At 41.9% G+C, this 23,570-nt stretch overlaps 1 protein-coding gene across 1 annotated transcript in view; it reads right to left on the reverse strand.

Annotated features, from left to right (window-relative positions):
* Positions 1-4,500: 4,500 nt before the first annotated feature.
* Positions 4,501-23,570, reverse strand: part of CWF19L2 (CWF19 like cell cycle control factor 2) — a 71,744-nt gene continuing 52,674 nt past the window's right edge. Inside the window, exons 13-18 of the mRNA XM_033146222.1 lie at positions 16,317-16,529; positions 13,994-14,110; positions 8,879-9,034; positions 7,931-8,011; positions 5,876-5,977; positions 4,501-5,238 (exon numbers count right to left, since the gene is read on the reverse strand). Of these exons, the coding sequence (XP_033002113.1) occupies positions 5,098-5,238; positions 5,876-5,977; positions 7,931-8,011; positions 8,879-9,034; positions 13,994-14,110; positions 16,317-16,529 (810 nt within the window). The 3' untranslated portion in view covers positions 4,501-5,097. The remainder of the gene's footprint in view (positions 5,239-5,875; positions 5,978-7,930; positions 8,012-8,878; positions 9,035-13,993; positions 14,111-16,316; positions 16,530-23,570) is intronic.

The raw sequence follows: 23,570 nt of genomic DNA on the forward strand, positions 1-23,570 counted from the left end.
AGCACCACAATGCTCCACAGAAGGACAAACAGCGCCACAACCTGTATCTATAATCACACTGTGTATTTTTTTTATAGAAGCATGGCAAGAGGCTGGTCCATTAACCTCTTTTCAGAAAATGGCAGCAACGAGAACTTAGTCATGAGAATACAATTCTTGATTCTTTCCAGTAGCACCTTAGAGACCAACTAAGTTTGTTCTTGGTATAAGCTTTCCTGTGCATGCACACTTCTTCAGATACAGTTACAGGTAGGTAGCCGTGTTGGTCTGCCACAGTCAAAACAAAATAAATAAATAAATAAATAAAATTCCTTCCAGTAGCACCTTAGAGACCAACTAAGTTTGTTCTTGGTATGAGCTTTCGTGTGCATGCACTGGAAGGAATTTTTTTTATTTATTTTGTTTTGACTATGGCAGACCAACACGGCTACCTACCTGTAATTAAAGGACAGTTAATGAAAATTTGCAACAAAACAGGCAGGCAAAGCGAAAATAAAATATAATCATGCACTTCATTCTTCCCCATTCTTCTTTTGCTTGGGCAAAAAGGAACATCTTTAACCTTTAACCAGGATGAAAACAATGTAGAGGATGATGCACTTTGGAAGGGAAACTATTCCAAAGCTCTGGGGTCACCACATAGAACGCCCTTATCCAGACCCCGGTATTGCAAATCTCGCTCCACAAGTGGCCACCAAGAGGGTTCTCTCTGCAGCTTGGTATGGGGGGTGGGGGGGTGAGCGACATTCTTTCAGATATTTGAGGCTCAAGCTGTCTGTGGCACAAACTCTGTGCTGTTATAGAAGTACCTTGAATCGGGCCTGAAGTATCACAGGCAGCCAATGCAACTTTTAAACTTGACGTTATTTGCAAGTGACTAGGACAGGGGTCAGCAAACCTTTTCAGCCATGGGCCGGTCCAATGTCCCTCAGACCTTGTGGGGGGCCGGACTAAATTTTGGAGGGGGTAATATGAACAAATTCCTATGCCCCACAAATAACCCAGAGATGCATTTTAAATAAAAGGACATACCTATATACTTGAGTATAAGCCTAGTTTTTCAGCACATTTTTTGTGCTGAAAAAGCTGCCCTCGGCTTATACTCGAGCGAGGCGGGTGGTGGGGGTGACGAGAAAGAAGCCCTTTCTCTCCGCCCGTGCCGCCACCCGCTCTCCCCAGTCAACTATTCCTTAAGAAGTGTACAAGAACGGCGGTTCTTACTCTCCCCAGGCAGCTTGTTCCATTCCTGAACTGCTCGCATAAATGCAAACTTGGCAAAGGAGGAAGAGGAAGGAGCAGCCCAAAGGGCTGCTTTCGGGCTGCTCGTTCCTCCTCCTCCTCCACAGCGGCAAAGGTGAACCGGCTTATACTCGAGTCAATAAGCTTTCCCAGGTTTTTGTAGGAAAATTAGGTGCCTCGGTTTATATTCGGGTCGGCTTATACTCGGGTATATACGGTATTCTACTCATGTAAAAGCACGCCGATTCCCGGACCATCTGCAGGCCGCATTTAGAAGGCGATTGGGCCACATCCAGCCCCCGGGCCTTAGTTTGGGGACCCCTGGACTAGGAGGAGCACCTGCTAGTGCCTTGGCTGCCACATCTTGCACGAGTTGTAACCTCCAGGCAGTTTTCCAGAAATGCCCATTTACTCCTCGGTAATGCATTCTCTACTAGATTGCCACTACAGACACAGAAGTCTCAATGCAGAGATTCAATGTGCTGCTGCCTGGGTCTAAAGCGAGAAATGCTACGAGAATCAGTATGTGCTGCGTATATGTACAGATCATGTGTGACAAGATGTGGTTATACACCCCACAATGGACTAATTTAATATAGAGTCAAACGTCTGTGCAATTAAGACTGAGAAGCCTATCCAAGTAAGACACAAAGCCTCCGAAAGTGGAGGCCACAGCACAGTGGGAGAGCAGAGTTTGCAAGAAAGTGCAGGGTTCAAACATCAGCTTCTCCAGTTAAGGAAAAAAGATATACCCAGCTGCAGGTCTGGAGAAAGCATCTTTGCCAGAGAACTGCTGCTGGAGTACACAAGCATAGGTCTGCTTCAGGCAAGTCGGCTTAATGTGTTCTTTGAAAACCTTGAAAAAGATTTCATGCCATCTCCCAAGGCACCAAGCATGCTATTTGCAGGAGCTTCTTACAAGCCCGATTGTGAAGGGAAGTGAGCTAACAATACTGCTTGTTTCTTCCAGTATTGCAGAAGGAGCCATAAAGACTATCATGGGGATAACGGCTGCAGTTCTTTTCCCTTGCATAGGACAACACTGCAAATATCCAAAGAGCTGCCTCTTTTTGTCTGACTAGTTTCTGATTCTTATCTTGGTCACTTAAAAAAGGGAAAAAAATATCCCAGTCTCTCTCCCTCGGGGGCAATGCTTTAGTTTCAGCTTTTCATTTCAGCTGGAAATTCCAGGGTCTTTAAATGACCGGGCCAAGTGACTCCCAGTATAGCATGACTTGGAAAGTTTATATTTGCTTTGGCTGGACTCTTGCCCTTTAACAGCAGCCAAGGTTTTCCTAGTCAAGTGCATACTTTAACATTCTCACCATATAAATGAAATGTATTTTGCATTGTCTAACAAAGCAAACAAAAGGAGATACCTTTCTCCTTTAACCTCTGGAACCACCCAGTAAGCCATCGGGAAGACAGAAGTCAGATAGTTGGCAAACCTAATGCAAGTGGGTGTTGAACTGTATTTGAGCCCAGATGATCGTTTAATGCAGATACAGCCACGGAGAGAGCATTTATGGTGTGCATGATGGAGTGCTGTGCTTTAAGTTTAGGCTTAGAATGGGAAGAAACCTCAAAGGTAAGTTTGTACAACCCTTTTGATGCAAGAAACCCTGCACTATGACATCTCTCACAGGTGGTCACACAACTTCTCCTTATCTAATATGGAAAATCCACCCCCAGTACAGTATATTCCACTGTTGAGCAGCTTGCACTAATGCACTATCAGGAAGCTTCTCCAAAAGGCTGAAATCTCCTTTCTTGTCCTTTGAACCTCAATCTCCCCTGGCAGACTGAGAAGGAATGTAAAGTAATTAATCTGTTAGACCTGCAGGCACTGGTTATCTCTGCTTAAGACAGGAGAGGCCTACTCTTCATAGGTTCAGATTCCTGAATAGGTATGTTGTCTGCTTGATCTCCTGCTGCTGTAGCTTCCAAAGTAATGGGGACTTCCATACAATACAGGGATAGTACACATGGTGCCCTCCAGGTGGACTAGAATTCGCATCAGCCTCAGTCACCATGGTCAGGGATGTTGGATGTTGTAGCTCACAGCATCTCAAGGGCATCATATTGGCTAACGTCAAGTCATCAATTTAGAATACGGTACTTGGCTACGTGCACTATTCTCCATGAAAAAAGAAATCATCACATGAATGTGTCACTGTCAAAGAGCAAGCCAGAAGTAAATCACACCATTCAAAGTTTGAGTTAACTCTTTATTAGCAAAATCACCATCTTCACAGACTTGATGCAGTGTCAGGCCCAATGAGCACAGCAGCTCATCCCTGGTAGGTCTGGCCCCATGAATCAGTTGCCGAGACTGAAAGTCCCCACAGCCGTCTAAGTTCCCTCCTCTCCGGGGCTTTTTCCAAGCGGAGGAGGCTTTGCCTGTGTGCAGCCAACCTCTCCCTTGGTGGTTTCCCAGCTTGTTCCTCCCACCATTACTCTGCGTCCAACCAGTCCATGACACAAATTTAGAGACTGGGCACTTTCAAAGTAGCTGATCCAGTTTTGTGGGATCCCAAGAATCTTGAAGTAATAACTTGTGTGCAGTGCACATGTGAACTATAGCTATAGTCCACCATGGTCTGCAGCAGAATTACCAAGGTATTCTAAGCACAACAGTAATTCAGTTTCTGGCAGTGTTGTGACTTCCCCAAGGAGTTTCCCCAACCCAGTTTAAATTCCTGTAAACTTTACAAGTACTTTCCTTTAACCACCCAAATCTGAACAAGCTGTTCTACTGCACAGGGAAGGGAATGAGTTACAGCCAAAACCATAAACAAGACAGGTTCAGATCCTTGTTTTGACATGACCTGCGAATGCATTTCCATCATGAGAGGAGAGCTAATATACTGTGTGCCCGTGTGACAAAAATATCCTACACTGTTTAGCTTCCCATCGCAGCGGTACCTATTTATCTACTTGCACTGGTGTGCTTTCAAACTGTTAGGTTGGCAGAAGCTGGGACAGAGCAACAGGAGCTTATCCTGTCGTGCAGATTCAAACTGCCGACCTTCCGATCGGCAAGCCCAAGAGGCTCAGTGGTTTAGACCACAGCGCAACCCACGTCCCCTATTCAAATTCCACTATCTGAATACTATCAAACACAGATTTCTGGACCATCTATGTACCTTTTCTGGGATTCCTCCATGCCACTGTGCCTTTTGAAATATTAATCCAATTGTGAGGCAGAAATTCCCTTCCTGCAGAAATGACCTAAGTCATGCTTTACCCATACCAGTTTACTTTGTTCCAAACCTTTATTTTGTTGCTTCACTGAAAAACTGTTAGTTACTGGACTTCAACAGGGGAGTGAATCATCTTGTGTCAAGATTCCTGCCAAGCTCAATTCTCTCTCTACCTAGTCACTCTCTCTTTGGGAGAATACTGGCATTTCCATTTTCACAAGGCTGTTGAGAAAGGTATTTGCCTAAGTAGTCTTTAATGCTGTTTAGCCAGTTTTGGAGATATTTTCTCTCTGTGACGTTTAAATGTCAATAAATCAATTTTCTTTTTAAGTGCACAGTGTGCATTTGACAGCACCTCCCAGAGGCCATGATTTAAACAAGGTATTATGAAAAGGGCTTTAAGAAAAAGAGCACAGAAGAAAAAATGAGGCATTAAATATAAATAAATGACACTGTTGAAATCAATTTGCCTTGTAAATAACTCAAATTAAATGTATGAACTGTGTTCTTTTAAAATATATCCCCCCCCCCAAAAAAAAATGTTCACCAGGAATGTAGAAAACATCTGTATCGTCCTTAACACATGCCTTTCTATAAAATGGACTGATTTTATGGATCTTGATAGTCTATTGGCAAGTACTGCATCGTCAAAGCTTCACTCTTTGCTTTTGGTGAAATCGTACGGTTTCCACCTCTGAGCAAAATGCAACACCTTCTTTCTCTGGTCTTCAAAGTTTTCTCGCAGTCCCTTTCTCCACAGCCTGGGCTCCAAATCCAGCATGCCACCAATTATTTCCTTTTAAAGTAGGACAGACAGAGAAGAATATTAGTGCTCTTAATTAACCTTGGAAACTCGCACCTGTTCAAAACAAGGACTGCAATGTACAATTGGATTGATGGGTGGGGTAGGGTCATTCCAGCTCTGCATTTTAACAAGTGACTCACCCACATGTGCTCTATGCAAACTACTTCCTTTAAGGACTATGGGGGTGGAGTGGGAACAGGAGATTTAAACTGACAACCACATCCCCTGCAAATCTACCCACAGCATTAGAGATTCTGTTTGTGGGGGGGAAAGAAGATTAAGTTATTCCCTAAATCCATTATTGAGTCTCTCTCTCTCTATCTCTCCACTCACAATATTGATCCTGCTAAAAAAATTAGTCCTTTACCTCCAGGCAAACATTTATTACAACTCTCGCTTTGAGTGGTAAGATCTCAACATCATATATAGAATGGCTAATTACACAACTCAAACCCTGAGATAACAAATGTTCTTCATGTCCCTGGGATGTTCTAAAGCACACAGTAATAAAACTGCCATGTATATTCAACTTTACTAATATATGCAGTGAGCTTCTCAGCATGGAGCGTGCAGGCAGGAGGGTCTCTGGCATCCGCCTCTTTGAACAGGTGCAGTACGCAATAAATACCTTTCCAAAATAAAGGGGGAACTTGCGTTGATCTTCAATGACGTGAGCAAAGCCCCCTTGTAGGCCAAAGTCTACGGAGAAATAGGGCAAACCTTTTGGAACCTAAAAAGACAGAGAGGCAAAGGAAAGACAGTTCATGGGGCTGTCTTTTGATGCTTAAAAAACTGACAACCAGCTTATTTAGACATATCTTGGAGGCTGATGAAGCAAAAAGCAACACATACACAAACAATTCTTAAACCCTGAACTGCAAGGAACTGAACAATGAAGGGCAGAAACATGTGAATAAGCTGTCAGGGTCATGAACTCATGGCTAAGTTCCCTCCTCACTCACTAACTACAAACCTTGGCTACAGCTCGCGCTCGGACAACACACCAAGGCACACTTTGGCTTATGTCAGAGCCACAGAGCATTGGAGTAAAAAGGACTAAGAAGGAGCAAAACGGCGCCATGGTCCTCCCCAGGAGACAGCAAGTTTGTCTTGCTGTCAAGTTTTTCTTACCACAGTTTTTGGCTTACCACAATGTGCAAACTGGACAGAAACACAATGTCCCTTTACTACTACTAATAATTAATAATACAGTCAAACCTCTTCTTACGTCCGCCTTCACTTGCGTCCATTTCGCCCAACGTCTGCTGCAAACCTGGAAGTAACCGGCGGGTTTGCCGCCATTCACACATGCACAGGAGCAGCGGTCGCCGTTCACACATGCCCAGAAGTGGGCGATCACTGCCCGCGCCTGCGCACAACGGCGCCTCTCCCAGTGACCTGTTTGGACCTCCGGAATAGATTATGGTCCCAGGTAGAGGTTCCACTGTACTTTATTATTTATACCCTGCCCATCTGGCTGGGTTTCCCCAGCCACTCTGGGCAGCTTCCAACAAAATATTAAAGATAAAACATCAAACATTAAAAACTTCCCTAAAACAGGAATAATAATAATTTACTAACAATTCCTCATGCTTTTTATGGTTTTTAAATATGCCGTTGTGGCACACACAATTTTCTTCTACTGAGAAAAGGTCCAATTTTTAAAAGGATAAATGGAAACAAAAGAGTAGCAGTAAATAAAACTCTATACACTAGAATTCCCTCTTGGGAAGCATCAAGTGATTACGACCCTTCCACTAATCCTGAAATGTGAATACGGTCCACACTGTCACTGAAAAGGACACGTGGAGACTAATTTTGGGAGGCAATGAACCACCAGGTGCCCTGAATAAGGACAAGGAAATAAGCAGAAAACAGGGGGCAAGAGCAAGATAAACAGTAACTACAACAGGCATAGGCAAACTCTGGCCCTCCAGATGTCTGGGACTATAATTCCCAGCATCCCTGACCACTGGTCCTGTTAGCTAGGGAAGATGGGAATTGTAGTCCCAAACATCTGGAGGGCTGGAGTTTGCCTATGCCTGAACTACAACTTCCAGCAGCCTTTCTGCATGGCAAACTATATTCAGCAGCCATCTTTGTGAAAAGAAGTCTGTATATTTCAGAGCTTTGCCTCTTGCCCCAGCCCTTGAGAAGGATATAAACCATCTTGTTGGTTGGAAAGGAGGCTGCATTGACGCCAAGCAAAGACAACCATTTCCGTAAGCCATCGCTACGTAAGGGCAGGCTATGCAGTGTGATCCTATACACGCTTATTCCAAAGTAAGTCCTGCTGAGTCAGAAGGGCTTATACCCTAGCAAGTGTGTTTAGGATTGCAGCCCTAGACAATCTGACACTTGAGTCGAAACATTAATACGAAACCCTCAGCCATGATAGCTAGTGCCTTGCAAAACCAGGAGTAATCTTTAAAAGGTTTGTGTTACTGGCATCAATTTATCCATTTTAACTTTCGGAACTCCAGCAGAAGATCTGTGTATTAACACCACTTCAACGGTATTTGACTTGTGAATTAAAACCTCACGTCTTACATAAACTGTATTTTAATTGTCTTTTCTCCTTTTACTGCTCTGGGTCCTTTAAAACCTGGCCCACTTTTTTTTAAAAAAATGAGAACAAAAAACAAGTGCCCACATGTTATAAGGGACAAGCTTCAATACATACCGACTTGCGAACATCTTTCGAAGATAGATCAATCAGCTTTTTATTCATGGACCATTCTTCATCAGACTCCATTATGGCTTTCTGAAAAAAATATTGCAACAACATATGAAACACTTTCAGAATGGCACCATATGCCATAAAGTAGAACTTGATTTGTAATAAATAAATAAAATGCAGTTAGAATACTGTGCAATTCCAAGAATGAATATTAATTTTATAATGCCAGAAACTAACTTTGTGACATTTCTCCAATTTGTAGAATTCAATTTACATGCATTAATGCATAATGAAGACTGATTTTATACTAATTTTATTCAGTGCCTTTCAGTTTTTATAGCTTCACAACTACGGTCTAACTTGGGCCTGATACAATTACCTTGAAATGAGAATTTTCAGTTTGCCGAATTAAAAAGGCCACAGGAATGAATTAAGTTATATTGGCCCTTTTTTGTACATAAGAAAAACCACTGAGACAGGGCATAAGCAAGGAGCAAAGCATGCTTTGTGTTCGTTCGGCTCCCTCCGCTCCATTATTTTTAGTGTGGGATGTCCGGTAGGGAGTTTGTGCAGTTGGAAAATATGGTTTTTAAAAAACCCTGGCTGTTCATGCTGCCAACTCATGGGCCATAGTGGGCTATCCAATCTGCACAGCAGGATTAATATGATACAACAATACCTGTTTCCTTCAGAAGTCTACTTTCTATACTTCCAGTTTCGCTCAAACAAATAGTTTGGGAAACTTGAAGAAGTGAAATAAATTTCACTTGAAGAAGGGGAGTTAAGTTAATCTGATGTATTTTAGGGAATCTATTTGCTTTTTTGAGCTTCACATCACCAACTTTAGTTAGGTTTAAAAAAAAGAAAACTGCCAATTCAGTTCAGTTTTAAAAAACCAAAAGTGGTATGGTCAAAACACAAAACTGAGGAAACTGGAAAATTTGTAGATACCTTAAAGTATATGGGAGCCATATCACCCACTTCCTTTGGGAGTGGGATGCATTCATATACCATGTGGTATCGCTTCTTTAAATTTAAGTTTGTCTCAAGGAAGACACAATCCAACTCTTGAGCTTCAAACATCTTCACCAAAGCTTTCCTGAATATCTGTAAAAAAAGAGGGGGAGTGGAGCAAGAAGTGTCAAAATACGTATAGTTTTCAATCACAGAAGTGTTAGGCAACAGCTGCGGTAAGTGTCTGGCATTACTGAGAAGTCAAACTTTCATAGGTTAATGTCGCATTGCATTCAAAATAAAATGAGCTCAACACTGGAACATGATGAGTAATTTTAAATATTTATACTACGTGCATAATGGCAACTTTAGGTGCTGTTTTCTGTCAAATGAAAGGCGCACTGAAGTTCAAAAAATTGGAGGGCATCATAAATGGAAGCAGAAACCATGGGAGGCCTCAGAGTTTCATTTCCTCAAAAGTTAATACCTTGACTTGCATAGACTCCAAATGCCACCATCCCTCCAATTACACAATTTATCAAAAAGTGACATTTTCATCAGGCATGATTGACCTTTAAGTCAGATACTAATATTTCCTTAAAGAAAAGCAATCTTGGGTCTCTCATCTCCATTGTGCAGAGGTTTACCCAACCTGGTACTGTAACAGACTTGACCCGTGTGTATAGTCACTCATTTTCCTCTATAGGATAGAATGTCACAACTGATTATGGAGTAGATCAGTTTCTATCTTGAGTGGTGCCTAGAAGCTGGCATGTTTTAAAACAAACAGATAAGGTAGAAATCACAGTCTAGCTTTCCAATAAATGAGAGATGATTTTGGTACCCAAACTTGAAATGGTGCGACGGCATCCGGCAAGAGGAGGCAGGTGCCAAGAACTTATTTCAAATTGAGCTCATATGAAATTATAACAAGTTGGAAACCAAAAGCCTGACGTAACTTAAGCTGACTGAGCATTTGAAATGTGCCAGGGCCATAAATCACAGAATTCACATTTCATTTTACAACCTCATTATCTTCATGGGTCACACTGGAAATCAGCTCCCTTGTGCTACATTTCCAAACAAAACTGCATATTTGCTTTTGATGTTTTGTCGTTCTAAACGTTTGTGGAAAACATGTGAAAGCAATGGCATTCGTTTATCACAAGACCAAATGATGCACACCAATGCACACATCCATAAATCAAAAGAAATATGCTCTTCTTTCCCAGAGAAGTCAAAGTTGTTGCCTAATTCACACATTTGACAATTGAAGAAGGTTGCACAGCCCTCTCCCTAAAAATTATAATGAACACATTATGGTGCTTTATACCAAGTGACTCTGACTGGTAAGAGTCCTCCAGGGTCTCGAAGAAAAATATTTCGTATCACCTGCTTCAGTGAGGATGGGCAACCAGATGAGTTATCCAGCACATTCATGCTGTACCAGAAACCACTGTGACACATGGGAGAATGGGGTCCTCAATGGTGCAGAAATACTAGTTTGTGGTCATCTTCTGGCATGCTAGGAATCCTGTGCTTCTGTACTCCAGTACTCCAGTAGAATAGCATATACATTTATTGTCAGGGTCGAGCTTTTGCATCTTTTAAAGAATGACACTTAAGAGATACTGGGTCTTTAAGAGCCACAGGGTCAAGTTATGGAAACATTTCCCAAGCTAGAATGGTATTTCCCAACTCTCTTGCCAAATAGCACTTGGTTCTGTTGTGCAGTGGTGCATGTTTAAAACAATAGCTGGGGCGGGGGCAAAGTTTATAGCACTTGTGAGGTCAAAGGAAGTTCTCTGCAAAATTTATTTAGAGAATATCTGAAGGAAGGGCACATGAAGTTTCCATCTCTGACTTTGCTTTACAGTTTACATTTCTCCCCGAAAAAAGCACATCTGCCTCAAGATTGCTATGAAGCAGCCAAGCAAAGGCCGTGAAGGGAAGCTAACGGCTGTCAAGCAAAAATACTGGCACCAGCATGTCCGAGAAGCCATGACATTTAAATGCAAATTAAATTGAAACGACCCCCTGGCCAGCATTTTCAAGAATCACACATCAGTAAGCAGAACTGTTCATTATCCTGTTCTAGTTGCGGAAACGAAGAATTAATTCAACAGCTGACACATTACTGCCTGTCACTTCCACTAGCACCCATTCTACCAATGATATTTTGGAGATTTTCAAAGCAAATTAAATGGGGAAATGCTCTTTTGCCGCCGCCACCGCAGCTACTAAGGTAATTTAAAGAGCTTCAAGAAGGCAGTAAATCAGTGGTAGAGCACTTGCTTTGAATGCACAAGGCTCTACATTCAGTTCCTGGCATCTGAAGCTCTGGAGAGCTACTGCCAGTCAGCACTGAACTAAATGGACCAACAGTCTTATTAAAAAAAAATAAGGCAACTTACTAGGTGGCTGTCACTAAACTTCTAAGCTTTTGATAAACAACCTACATTTGCTTTTCAAATTCTAGTTGGTCTAAACGACATTTCCCCTTCCCTGTGCAATACATAATTAACTTGCTACATACAATATTTTTTTAATGGAAGTGCCATATCTTGACAAAATTTTATAGCCAGAAGATGCTGAGAGACCCCTGTGCATTTTCACAACTAGGTAAGAGGTCCTCAAGCAGGATTGGTGCTGCAATCTTCCATTTTCCTGCATTCTTTCCATTTCCCTTGAGATCAGCACGCTTGTGCCAAGCATGGCCTACGGAGATACACTTGATCCTAAGCAAAACGGCCTCTCATTTTAAGCAATCAACTGAGCTTATGCCAAGATATTGACATGAGTTTTTATATCCTACAGAACAGACATGTCGAAAGTCCGTTTCGGGGGCCTAATCCGGCCTGCTTGTCGATTTAATCCAGCCCCTGTGGCAGTATATGTCCTGTGGTTAAATCCTCAAGCTCAACAACTCTGGTTGGCCTTTACACATGCTCACTTCTATCTGGCCATAGTAGTTTGGTGTTCAGTGAGTCAATAAGCCTTGGCATTTCAAGGGAATCATTTCATTGAATAATCACCTTCATGTGCTATTTTACCTTAAGTTTTTTTATTGGGGGGGGGGTCAAAAAATATATAAATCATCCTTTTACAAGACTGTTTCCAGGTTGGTCTTTAGAGAGCCTCTTGAGTATTTTTGGAAGAACAAACATCTTCACAGATGGTGAAAATTTGAAAACCTATCTTTAAGACTTCTTATGGTTGTCAGTTCTTAGCGTATCGTTTTATTTTATTTTGACTGATTTTTATTGAGGGTGCGATTCTGCATTTTGTATTTTTGGCTGGCTGGCTGTAAGAAATACACTAATTGTTCTATATAAGGTAAAAAAAAAAATTCCCACGTACACTTCTGATGTAACCACACTAATTTAAATCAATTAGACAACATAATGGCTCCCTATAGTTCCTTAGAATGGGCATGGTAGATAATGTTCATGCAATTCAGAAACAAAATAAAACTTACTATGCTTGTTTTAAAACTTACTATGCTTGTCTAGGCTTGCTATCAACACTGTTAACTTGGTGTTTACAAAGTATTACTGGAATATTGAGGGTGACCGAAACTTAGTGCATGATTTTGGGGTTTGCTTGTTTTTCATGCTTATCTCTATACTTTCTTAGCCTGAACTGGAATAATTAAGCCATGCACTACCAGTAGAAAGCAGAAACAGATGTTTTAAATGACAAGTGCCTCGGCATGTTGCAAGGGAAAGGGAGCATGAAAGAGATTTTGTTAACAGAAAACAAATTTAAAAGACCTCTGCATCTTCCCAGTGATTATAAAAGCTCTGTTAAGACTTTTATTTATTTAGTGGGTCCATAATTAGCCAAGCTACTCTGGAGACATGCTGTTTGTGGAATAAAGGTATCTTCTAAGCATTTTTTCAGAATTTCCCAGGCATATTTAATTACACTTTCCCATTATATTGATATTCCAAGAGTTTATATTTAGCTCTTAGTTAAATTTCATTTGCCTCCTACATGAGACCAAATCCTAGAAACTTGAATGACCTCTTGCTCACTCAATTAATCCTCCCAAATAAACATTATCTTCAAATGTAAACTGTCCATGTGCTTTCAGTTTAATAACATTAATGTCTGGTTTGAGAATAAATCGTTACCAAGGAGCTCAGCTAAGGTATTTTAAGTATGCTGGACTCCAAAAATCTCCATGTCGTATATTAAAGAGACTCTTGATGCACCAAGGGCAAAGTTGTAGTCTGAATTTACTATCCTCAACTTTAGACTGATCAGTGAGAGAGATTCGCACCAGGTATGCGAAGCAGCATGAGAACTCTGGAAAATGCAAACCTCTTTCTTTTTTGCTTGGTGTCTAACCTAACCAAACCATCACAGACGCATCCCAACTTGATCCACTTAGAGATTGCTCTATGTCCGAAGTACACAAGCTTGTTCAATATAAACTGGGCCCATATTCTTTTATGCCAATTTGTAGATATACTAGCCGTTTAATGTGGTCCAGTGCTTGGCATAGATGTGCAAGTACTATACTGATTCAAACAAACAGTATTGAAATTTCTCTTTCAAATCAGGTTATTTGGGTTGGATAAACTGGCATGTTAAATGTCGCTAACCTTTATACACCCACTTTGTGTTATTTTTATACTTCACAGCATATATTCAGAATGCTGATTTGTAGCCTGAAGAAAAAGTCTCAGTTGCAGAAAGTTAAGTTTTGGCTATGAACTTCCCATAACTCTCTAAATGATTTCAGTTATAAAAAAAATCCCATCTATTCAAAGTCTTCAAATAAAGCACTCAGAAGCCCCTTGTGTATTATTCCAACAGATGATGGAGAAGGCAACTCATCTCTGAATACATCTACCATATCACGGCTGCAAGGAGCAAGCTGCATATAACGGTCCCTTCCCCACCCCACCCCAAGCGGCAGCCTGCCCTTCTCACAGCAAAAGGGACAATCCCACCAAAAAGAAAACTCCAATTCCCACCAATTACAATGAAGGAGCAAACAGATGCTTAAATGTTCCCCACTGAAATTAAGAGGACTAAAAGTGCCAAGTTTGGCTGGTTCGGTGTTTAGATATGAATCCACGCAACAAGTCACATCAAGCCTACCTGGATTTCTTCCCAGATGTCTTCATCTAGAAGAGTGGCTGCAATGTGGTGCTGCATAGGAACTATCAAGCAATGGCCTTCAGTAAGAGACTGGTAGTTTGGCAATGACAGGAAGACCTAGAAGGGGGGGGGGTGAAATACAAGATGGTTTAAGCTTCTATTTATGTATTTTATGTTCTGTCCTCCCTCCTGAAGGAGCCCAAAGAGGCAAATGTGTGTAAGATACAGCAAGCGAAACACCTGAAAATAATTCCAGTACAGATGCAGACTGGGAAAGATTTTTACTTTAAACCCCCTTTTTTTTCACGAAGCCTCTGGCACAAATCCCCATGTCCCACACCCTGCACTAACTAAGCCAGATCTGGGTTACAAGTTAGATTTTGTGCTCTTAAAAAAAAACCCAGAAGTAGCCATTTCTTCTTCATCGCAGAATCCTGGGTATGCAACCTGATACCTGTAACACCTAGCAGAGAATTATTCCTGCAATTTCCACAGAGTGTACAACCTAACCCCATGGCTACAAATTCACCCTAATTTTTGTACTCTCCCTCCCTTGCCTCCCCAGCCCCACCCTTGTTTAACAATTTCCACAGTTAAGAACTCCAGAGAACTGAAGGGCATGCCACGTTTTGGTTGGTCCTCATAAATGTATTGCCCATTGTGGATTCTGGAATATTCTCTTATGGATCCAACAATGCTATTTATAAACCTCAGTATATGTAACTGCTATAATCATATATTACCCTCTTTTTTATGCTCCCTGCTGCCCTGGTCTCTTTACTGATTTGCAGATTGCGAGCCCTCCAGAGCAAGCCTTTTATTCTCTGTAAGTTTGTTACTGAAAAATCATCATCATCAACGCAAGCCTCTCAAAATAATCATTCTGCGGCAGCATTTCATACAAGAAATTCAAGGCAACTCAATGTGTTAAGGCAGCTCACTCTGACGCTTAAGCCTTTATCCTCACTGACAGTATTTAGTCTTAGTCTATTTTGCTGTACAAAAATAAAATAAAATAATCTTTTGTTATGGCAATTATATGCTAAAGCATACTGTAGAAACACTTTTATTCTATGATGCAGGGAATTTTTAAAAAGTAAATGCTATGTCAGATATTATCAAAGAGATGCCACCTAAGACGTTATACCACATACAGAAAACCGCAAACACAATTTCATGCAACCCTGAGTCAGTGTATGCTTCTCCTATGCGTGGTTATACTTGTCTTTTTCCTCATTTGGACAAAGCAATAAACCACACCTTTGCAAGGAGTGCAATGAGCCTTGCCTTTGCATAGAATCATAGAATCATAGAGTTGGAAGAGACCACAAGGGCCATCCAGTCCAACCCCCTGCCAAGCAGGAAACATGATCCTCCCTTCCCTTGTCCTCTGTTCCTTTTGTTGTGTTTTAAGTTTTAGCCCAGTCATTACTGAGGTCAAAGCTAAGCATGCATCCTGTGGTCTGTTTCTGGTTATTTTTATCTACATTTTGTTGAACTGTACATGTATTTTAGTTTAAATGTTTGGTCACCCAGAGTGTCTGGATGGGTGAAAGGCAGAATACTTTTGGGGGGCAATAAACTTGAAGAAATAAGATTCTTGTTGAACTATGGATCTTGAAGTAAGCATATACTTCTGACAAGTTTTTTGAGGTTGGTGGGTGGGGCAAATAGGAAAGTCTAAAACAGGAACAGTATCCTCCAAACATTTTGGGGGCTACAACTCCCATCAGTCTCAGTCAACACCGCCAATAGTTATGATGTTGGGAGTTGTAGTTCAATGCCATCTGGACTGCAGCAAGTTGGTGACCTTGATTCTCAATTAAAATCTTCCACATGCACTTTGCAACTACCGTAACCCAAAATTTATTTTAAAAGGCAGTGACTACTGTCTATAGTGCTGCTGAAATCTGGATGACTTTGCTTTGCCTTTGTGGACCTTATTATGTTTTCTGGCTTCTAATTTCAACTTCCCCTCTATGACCCTTTTTCTCTTACCACGATTTGGCCTCCAAATTATTTACCCACCTTGTGCAACCTAAATATTCAGCTCTTGCATATCATTGCAGCAAGGTCACCTGCAAATCTGAAGTACTGACGAAGATTAACTTGATCATTCAAGACAAGAATCGTATCATTTTAGTCGCACCCTTGAGGAAGTGGCTCTTTCCTCCTAATTGGAAGGGCCGGGAACATTCAAAGACAATAACTCATGTCACAAGAAGCAATCTCACTTTTAATCTCATAAAACCACGGAATGGAAAACAGCCCTCTTTTATTTCTTCCTATTTCCATCTCAGAACAGGCTGTGCTGCTTCCTTACCTTGTTACCAATTGCAATAATCAGGTGTTTTGGAAGTTCAGGGCTACCAAAGCAGTAAGCGCACTTCTCCATGCGTGCAGCAAGATGCTGATGCTCACGGATTGCTTGATTCCTTTGCCTTCCATCTTCCTCACCGCTTCGCTCGCCCGTTGCCGCTTTGGAAACAAACATATCATCCAGAGTGTAGTACTCTCTATCCGTTTTGTCTGAAAACTGAAGCAAAAGGAAGATTTAGTCAATGTGGACAAAGATGGACTTTGATCAGGGATTCCTCCTTGGCTATGAAGTTTCCTCGATGACCTTGAGCAAATCACCAACTCTCAGCCCAATCTCTCAGGGCTGTTGTGGGTGATGACAGGTAACACTGCCTTGCTGGGTGGAAGAGGCAGGGTACACATATGAAAAAAGCTGACAAGAACAAAAAATGCATAAAGATGAAGCACATTACAGCCTTACCTTGGTTTTCAAATGCCTTGGGAGTCGAACGCTTTGGCACTTGAACGATCAAAAACCGGAAGTGAGTGTTCAGGTTTGCGAACGTTCTTTGGAACCCGAACATCTGACGCAAATCCCATGGCTTCCAATTGGCTGCAGGAGCTTTCTGCAGCCAATCAGAAGCCGCACCTTGGTTCCCAAAAGTTCTGGAAGTCGAACAGACTTCCGGAACAGACTCCGTTCAACTTCCAAGGTAGCACTGTATTCTTATTATGTTATCATGCTGTTTGATTATTTAGGCAACATCCGTATGGAATATGATATACAACACGTGGCAAGGTCCATACGCAACTGCAGCACTTCAATTCTGCATTAAATTGGCTGGAGTGGGGGTTGCAAGAGAACGTTCTGAACAGCAAATGAGGAGGGATAGGGTAGTTGGTTCTAACAGTGTGACATTGAATTCCTCCCATGATTTTTGACATACTGACTACAGAAGTGTGGCCATAAAGTTTCCCACAATCCAGTATCACTTCCTTATTCCAATTCATTATAACAAGTTATTATTAATATATATGCTCTACTATTCTCAATTTTGAAATAAAATTAAAAAAATAAAGGGTATTGTTACCGTCCCCAGTTCTGCACTCTCTTGCAGTACACCACTATAGGAGAGCTCATCTAATCTTCTTTAAAATCAAAAGGCAAGCGAGAAAGCGATCCTGCCCCAGCAATGCGCCATTTTTTTAGCAACTTCTTATGAAACTGGACAAACTGATCCATAACACTGTGAGGCCCCATTAAAACGTGATGGTGAAGATAACCACAGGCAAGGAACTTACATAAGCTTCCCATGGAAGTGTAACCATACATGCCAGTCAGATACTCCTGGTATCCAAACTACCCTGGTCCGACATATATGATTAATTGAAGCCATTTTTATTAAACAAGATGGCAGCCACACAGAGCATTTAAGTGTGTTAGTACGTACCCTACAACCACAGTTACAGGCCAAAGGGGGTCTTTTAAGAAAGGCGTGTTATTTGAATGATGTGATCCCCATCTACAATGCTGAAGCGGAAATCTCCGCCTCTTAAGCAGCAGGACTGCTATCTCTCAGCTATCTTTTGGTTATCAGAATTCTGCCCCTTTTGGGTTTCCTTGCTTGCTGGATACAATGCTCTCTTGGACATCCAGAGCGACACCAGCTCTAGCACATCCTTCTCTGTTTTTCCTACAGAATTTATATCCAGAGATAACTACGATATGTCCCATTGGTTCTCTCTGTTCCACCAAGTATCCATCATCTCTATTCTATCAATGCCGGCCTCTAATACCAAGCACTCCAGTTCACTCACCCCGGCTCAGAGTCATTAGCATATACCGTATATACTTGCGCATAAGCCGACTTTTTCAGCCCATTTTTTGTTTTTTTTAAAACAGAATTTATTGACATTTTCACAAAATAACACAAACCCAACCCCCACACCTACAAATATCAAAACAAATACAAATACACATAATGTCAGGATTCTTCTTCTTATCTGTATACCTTACTAAAAAAAAAAAATTTCTAGTTCCAAATCTTGACGTTTGACTTCCCCCGCCTATACACCTTCGGTTTTAAAACAGTACACTATTTCCTTAACAACTTTTCTCTATAAAGATTAACTTTACTTAAAAAAGAAAAAACACCTTTGTCTTAATCTTTGCATTATAACCTAAAACTTAACCAAATATTCTTACAGCTAAACTTGTTTCTTCTATCATTTATCATGCTGCTTTTCACTTAAATTCAATATCTCCTTACTTATTTAAAATAGACTTGTAATTAACAGACTTCACACTCCGATCTCGGGTACCATGGCAGACCATCTATATTATACATTAATTGGTTCAACCCACTCCCCTTCTGTCCATTATCTTCTCCTGTCTTTCACCAGAACCGGATCTCCTATTATATTCTTCTGAATGTCCACAGATCCAGGTTGCACCCACAACAAACCCTGCATCGAGCTCCAAGATGTTCATCCTCTCCATTCGGAGTTTCTCCGTGCCTTTGTACCATACTTCTTCTTCTTGTAGAAATCTTAATTCTGTGTCCCTCGACCCCGAACTGCCACCTCGGAGTCTGGATATTAAAAATCTTTCCGTTCCAGGGCTACTGCCACCCCCTGAAATCGGCCCCTGTTCCACTCGGATTTGCTCAGCCATCTCAAACCATCCTTCCAACACATCTTCCAGCTCTTTGCAAAAGTCTGTTTCCATTGAATAAAACTTTCGAAAAGCCTCCTCTGTGGAAAACAAATTCTTTCCATTTATAATCCCACTCAAGGCTCTTAATTTTCGATCAAGCAGTTCCAATTGAAAGACAGTAAACTTTTCCTCATCCTCCCAGTCCTTCAGTGCCAACATAAGCGCAAAGTCCAACATCTTCGGGGGGAGGTGGGTATCAAGTTACGTTTCCTGTCTTTTCCTTCCTTTGTCTCAATTTTTTCCTACGCAAGTCCAAATCGCCGCCATTTCTTCCGATGTCGGAGTATAAAGACCAAAACTTCAAACGGAGATATTTTTTCCTCAGTTAACCCCCAAAAGGAGATCTCAACAGACTCAGCTTTCAAATTCAAAATGCTTTCAATTGATTGTTGTAGCAGCAGTCACTTAAAGGGTTAATTTCCTTCACCACCCGAAGGGAGAGAGGCGGGTTCAGCCCATTTTTTGGGCTGAAAAAGTCGCCCTCGGCTTATGCGCAAGTGAGGCGGGCGGTGGGGAAGGAAAAGCAGAGAGAAAGAGCTTCTCTCCGCTTTCCTATCCCTCCCCCCACCCCACCGGGAAATGTGCAGGACGGGGGCATCTTCTCCGATCCCGTCCTGTGCGTTTGCAGCTGTCTGCGAGGTGGTTGGGAAGGAAAAGCGGAGAGAAAGAGTTTCTCTCCGCTTCCCCACCCCACCCCACCAGGAAATGCGCAGGATGGAGATCTGAGACGCGTCTGCGAGGTGGTTGGGTAGGAAAAGCGGAGAGAAAGAGTTTCTCTCCGCTTCCCTCCCCCCCCACCCCACCAGGAAATGCGCAGGATGGAGATCTGAGACGCTCTTCTCCGTCTTCTCTGATCCCCGCACGATCCCATCCCGTGCGTTTGCAGCTGTCTGCGAGGTCCTAGCGCCTCCAGACACAAGCTGGAAGGGTAAAGACGCCTCTGCCTCCACTCACCAGCAGAAAGGCACAGAATGGAGGATCGGAGAAGCACTGCACAATGCTTCCCCCTCTGTCAGTTGGGGGGGGGGGAGAGAAGTGGAGAGAAGCTCTTTCCTGCGAAAGGCACAGGACAGGATCAGAGAAGCTGGGGGCACTGGCTTGCCAAGGGTTAAAAAGGATTGAGTGGGATTCCTAGAGAGGTCAGGAAATACCAAGCCCACCTACAAAAGGAGGAGGGGGCCTTTGTCTCTCTCTTCTGCACGTGCTGCATCCCTGGCGCCTCCTGAATCCAGTGAGTCTCTGCTCATCTTGCAAAGGGTCCATTGGGGAGAAGAGGGGGTCCCTGGGATGAAGGGGAGGGTGCAGGAAGGACCCCCAAGTCAAGGAACAGAGCCTCTTGCCCCCCTCCTCTCTGCAAAGCCCAGGAGGAGGCAAGGTCACAGGAGCTCTGCAACTCTTATCTTCCTTTGGATCCATTCACAGCTTGGCTGTTTGGGAAGGGAGGGGTCTTTGGGGAGGGAAGAAAAGGGCCTGAAAATAAACCCCCTCAGACACAGGAATCAGTCCCATTTATTGATAGAGGTTGTAGGGGGATGGAAATATTGGACATAAAATACACCAAAGAAATAAAAAGGAAAGCCTAACTGTTGGAAGAGGGGAGGGGGCAAATAAAAGAAAGCGCTTATTCCTGTGGTGCAGAGTCAAGCCTATGGAACTCCTTGCCCCTGTTTTTCTTTGAAATAAATATTCAAAAACATTTAATCTACTGATGTCTCAATTAATGTAATTTTATTTATTTTTATTTTTGAAATTTACCAGTAGTTGCTGCATTTCCCACTCTCGGCTTATGCTCAAGTCAATAAGTTTTCCCAGTTTTTTGTGGTCAAATTAGGTGCCTCGGCTTATATTTGCGTCGGCTTATACTCGCGTATATACGGTAAACACTTGAAGACCATCTCTCTCTTCAAGTGTGGTGCTTTGGCCTCTCTGAATTGCTATGCTGTGCTCCTGCACTCACAAGCCTAGTTCTATGCCACCCGCATTCTAAATTCATCCCTGTGGGTGAGATTCATTCCAAATGGCGCCTCCTCAGCTCTTACCAGCTTTACCCCCTCCCATCAATTTAACAGCTGCTCTGCCACCTTTTTTTATTTTAAGCGCCAACTGTCTGTTTCCATCCCAGTTCAAGTGGAGTCCTTCCCTTTAGTACAGGCTTGGCTTGCCCCAGAATGTGCGCAGCTGGCTAGGATGCTGAGGCACGAAGTTGACTACAACTTTTCTCTCTCCTTTCTTCAGTTTCCAGTTATGGGGACGGCTTTTAGGAAAGTGGCAGCAGAGCCACACACAAAAACCGACATAAAAATGTATACTTTGCCTAAGAATGCCATCTCAAAGTATAGTGGAGAAAAGCAAAAAAAAAAATTAAAAATTTTAAAAAATCCCACCTTCTGTTATATAAAGTCCTGTTAACACATGCTTGCGTATTTGGGCTCTATTTATTACTACGGTTGTGCAACTAGTTTTCCATTCACCGTCTTTCGTAAGCTGATACGCTTCTCCCTTGCCTTCACCCACTGAACATTTGTTTCTCCCATAATAACACTAACGCAATCGCAATTCAAGATACACCTTCTACATGAATGCAAGAAGCGTTACTGCTGTTCTGAAAATCTGCCAGAAAGGAAAAAGGTGTATAGATTGTATAAAATGGATCCGTGCGATTTTCAATTGCCATGGTAACACTGACATCACCCATTTTAAATGGAAGCATTTAGATTTCAGGAATGTTATACTCCAAATACATGACAGGAAGCTGGGGGGGGGGGAGAAACAGAACCCTGCTGGTGTTAGGAAAAACAATAGGTTTTAGCCGAAAGGACTGTGAATTATATATATACATATATATACATAAACACTGTAAATGTATTTAGGGCTCAGCTCTAATGCAATAAAATGAAGGGAGCTTTTATCCAGGTGTTAATTAAATATCGCATTGATGAGGATTCATTATGCAAATTTTCCTTATTACTAGTTTAAGTCCTACTATGACTGCTGAAGCCTAGGTTTGCCAACTAATCCGCACATTACTAGATTGTCTGCCAACAGCTTCTTCCTACTGAAACAAAACAACAATACTTGTCTTGCGCAATGGTGGATAGATCCAATGTCTCCTACTGTGTCTGGATTGCCCTTGTCTACAATGCAAAGCAGCTTTCCAAATGCAAGAGGTGGCCTGGGCAGGTGAGAGATATATTCAGTGGTTGGAAGAATAAGGGAGAGGAGCTGCTGGTGGTAGGGCTCTGTACTTCCCCTCTCACACTCAAGGCAGACGTCTATTTCCCTGTCCAGCTTATGAAACTGGTAAGTCCTCACATTTGGAACCTAGGAATCTGCCTTATGTTTATGTTTTCTGATTGGCAGCATTTCTCCATGACCTCAAACAGAGGGCTTTCTCTTCCATCATGTGCTTCCTGGCCTTTTTAGCTAGAGATGCCAGGAACTGACACTGGGGACCTTCTACCTGCAAAGCATGTAGTCAATCACTGAGCTACTTGCAAGCAATTTTAAATTCATCCAACTCCATCCCCTTCTCAATCTCTAGTTAGTAATTCTTCCCAACAGTATCTGGTTCTTAATTTTCAAACGTGTCAAAAAATGTCTCTTCCCTAAAATTTAACACTTCTCGTTTTGCTACTCTTACTCTTTCCGTTTCTCGGAATTGATTATTGTATTTACTCCAAGGTGCCTTCCTCCTTCACAAATCTCTATTTCTACCAGTAGTTTCTACTAAACATAATGCTGCTTTAAAACTATCTAGTTGGACAGCTTTACACACAAGTGAAATCTAGTTGACTTTCATGTTGACAGCAAAGGCACCGAGACTGATCTCAATGTGATTTTACCGTCAAGTTTTCAAGTTCAAAAAGTTTGTTTAAAGGATATATCAAGGCAAACTGAAAAAACAGAAGATACCCTTGCTTCCTTACTGCACATTAGAAATCACATTTCATTATTCTGCTGGTTGCAACAGAACTGAGGAACAGCCGTTGATTTAAAATAATGCAGACACACCAAAGCCAATATTTCAGTCAAAAAGATGAATGAAAATCCTCTGCAGTATTGAAGGGCCACTTTCTCACACACTAGTCAGAATATCATTTTTAGAGTTTCAGAAATATCAAGAAGACGACATCCATTTCAACTGTATCCCCGCTCCCCCGCCCCCCGTTTTCCTCACAAATGAAAGCATGAAAGAGAAAGCCATTATATGGGTGTCAATTCTGTGCACTTCATTAATAAAGATGACAAAATGGCTTCAGATGGTGCTATTACAGCAAAAAAAATTAAAATTGCTACCTTTCACTTTAAGTTTATCTACAGAGTTCACATACTTGAGATTTTTATAAGATGTATTGCACCAAAGTATTATGATTGTATATGCACTGAAAGTCAGTATGGTGTACTGGGGTCGGTCCAGGAAAATCTGGGCTCAAACAGAAGTTGGAGGGCAACCCAAATGCTGCTGCCTGTGAAGTAGCTGCAACTGCTTCCTGTCTCTCTCTTCTCCTGCCCCAGGACCCCAGTTATCTTTATTTATTTATTATTTGCAAAAATGTCTAAGCC

This window comes from Lacerta agilis, chromosome 4 (assembly GCF_009819535.1).
Source record: "Lacerta agilis isolate rLacAgi1 chromosome 4, rLacAgi1.pri, whole genome shotgun sequence".
Taxonomy (NCBI): Eukaryota; Metazoa; Chordata; class Lepidosauria; order Squamata; family Lacertidae; genus Lacerta; species Lacerta agilis.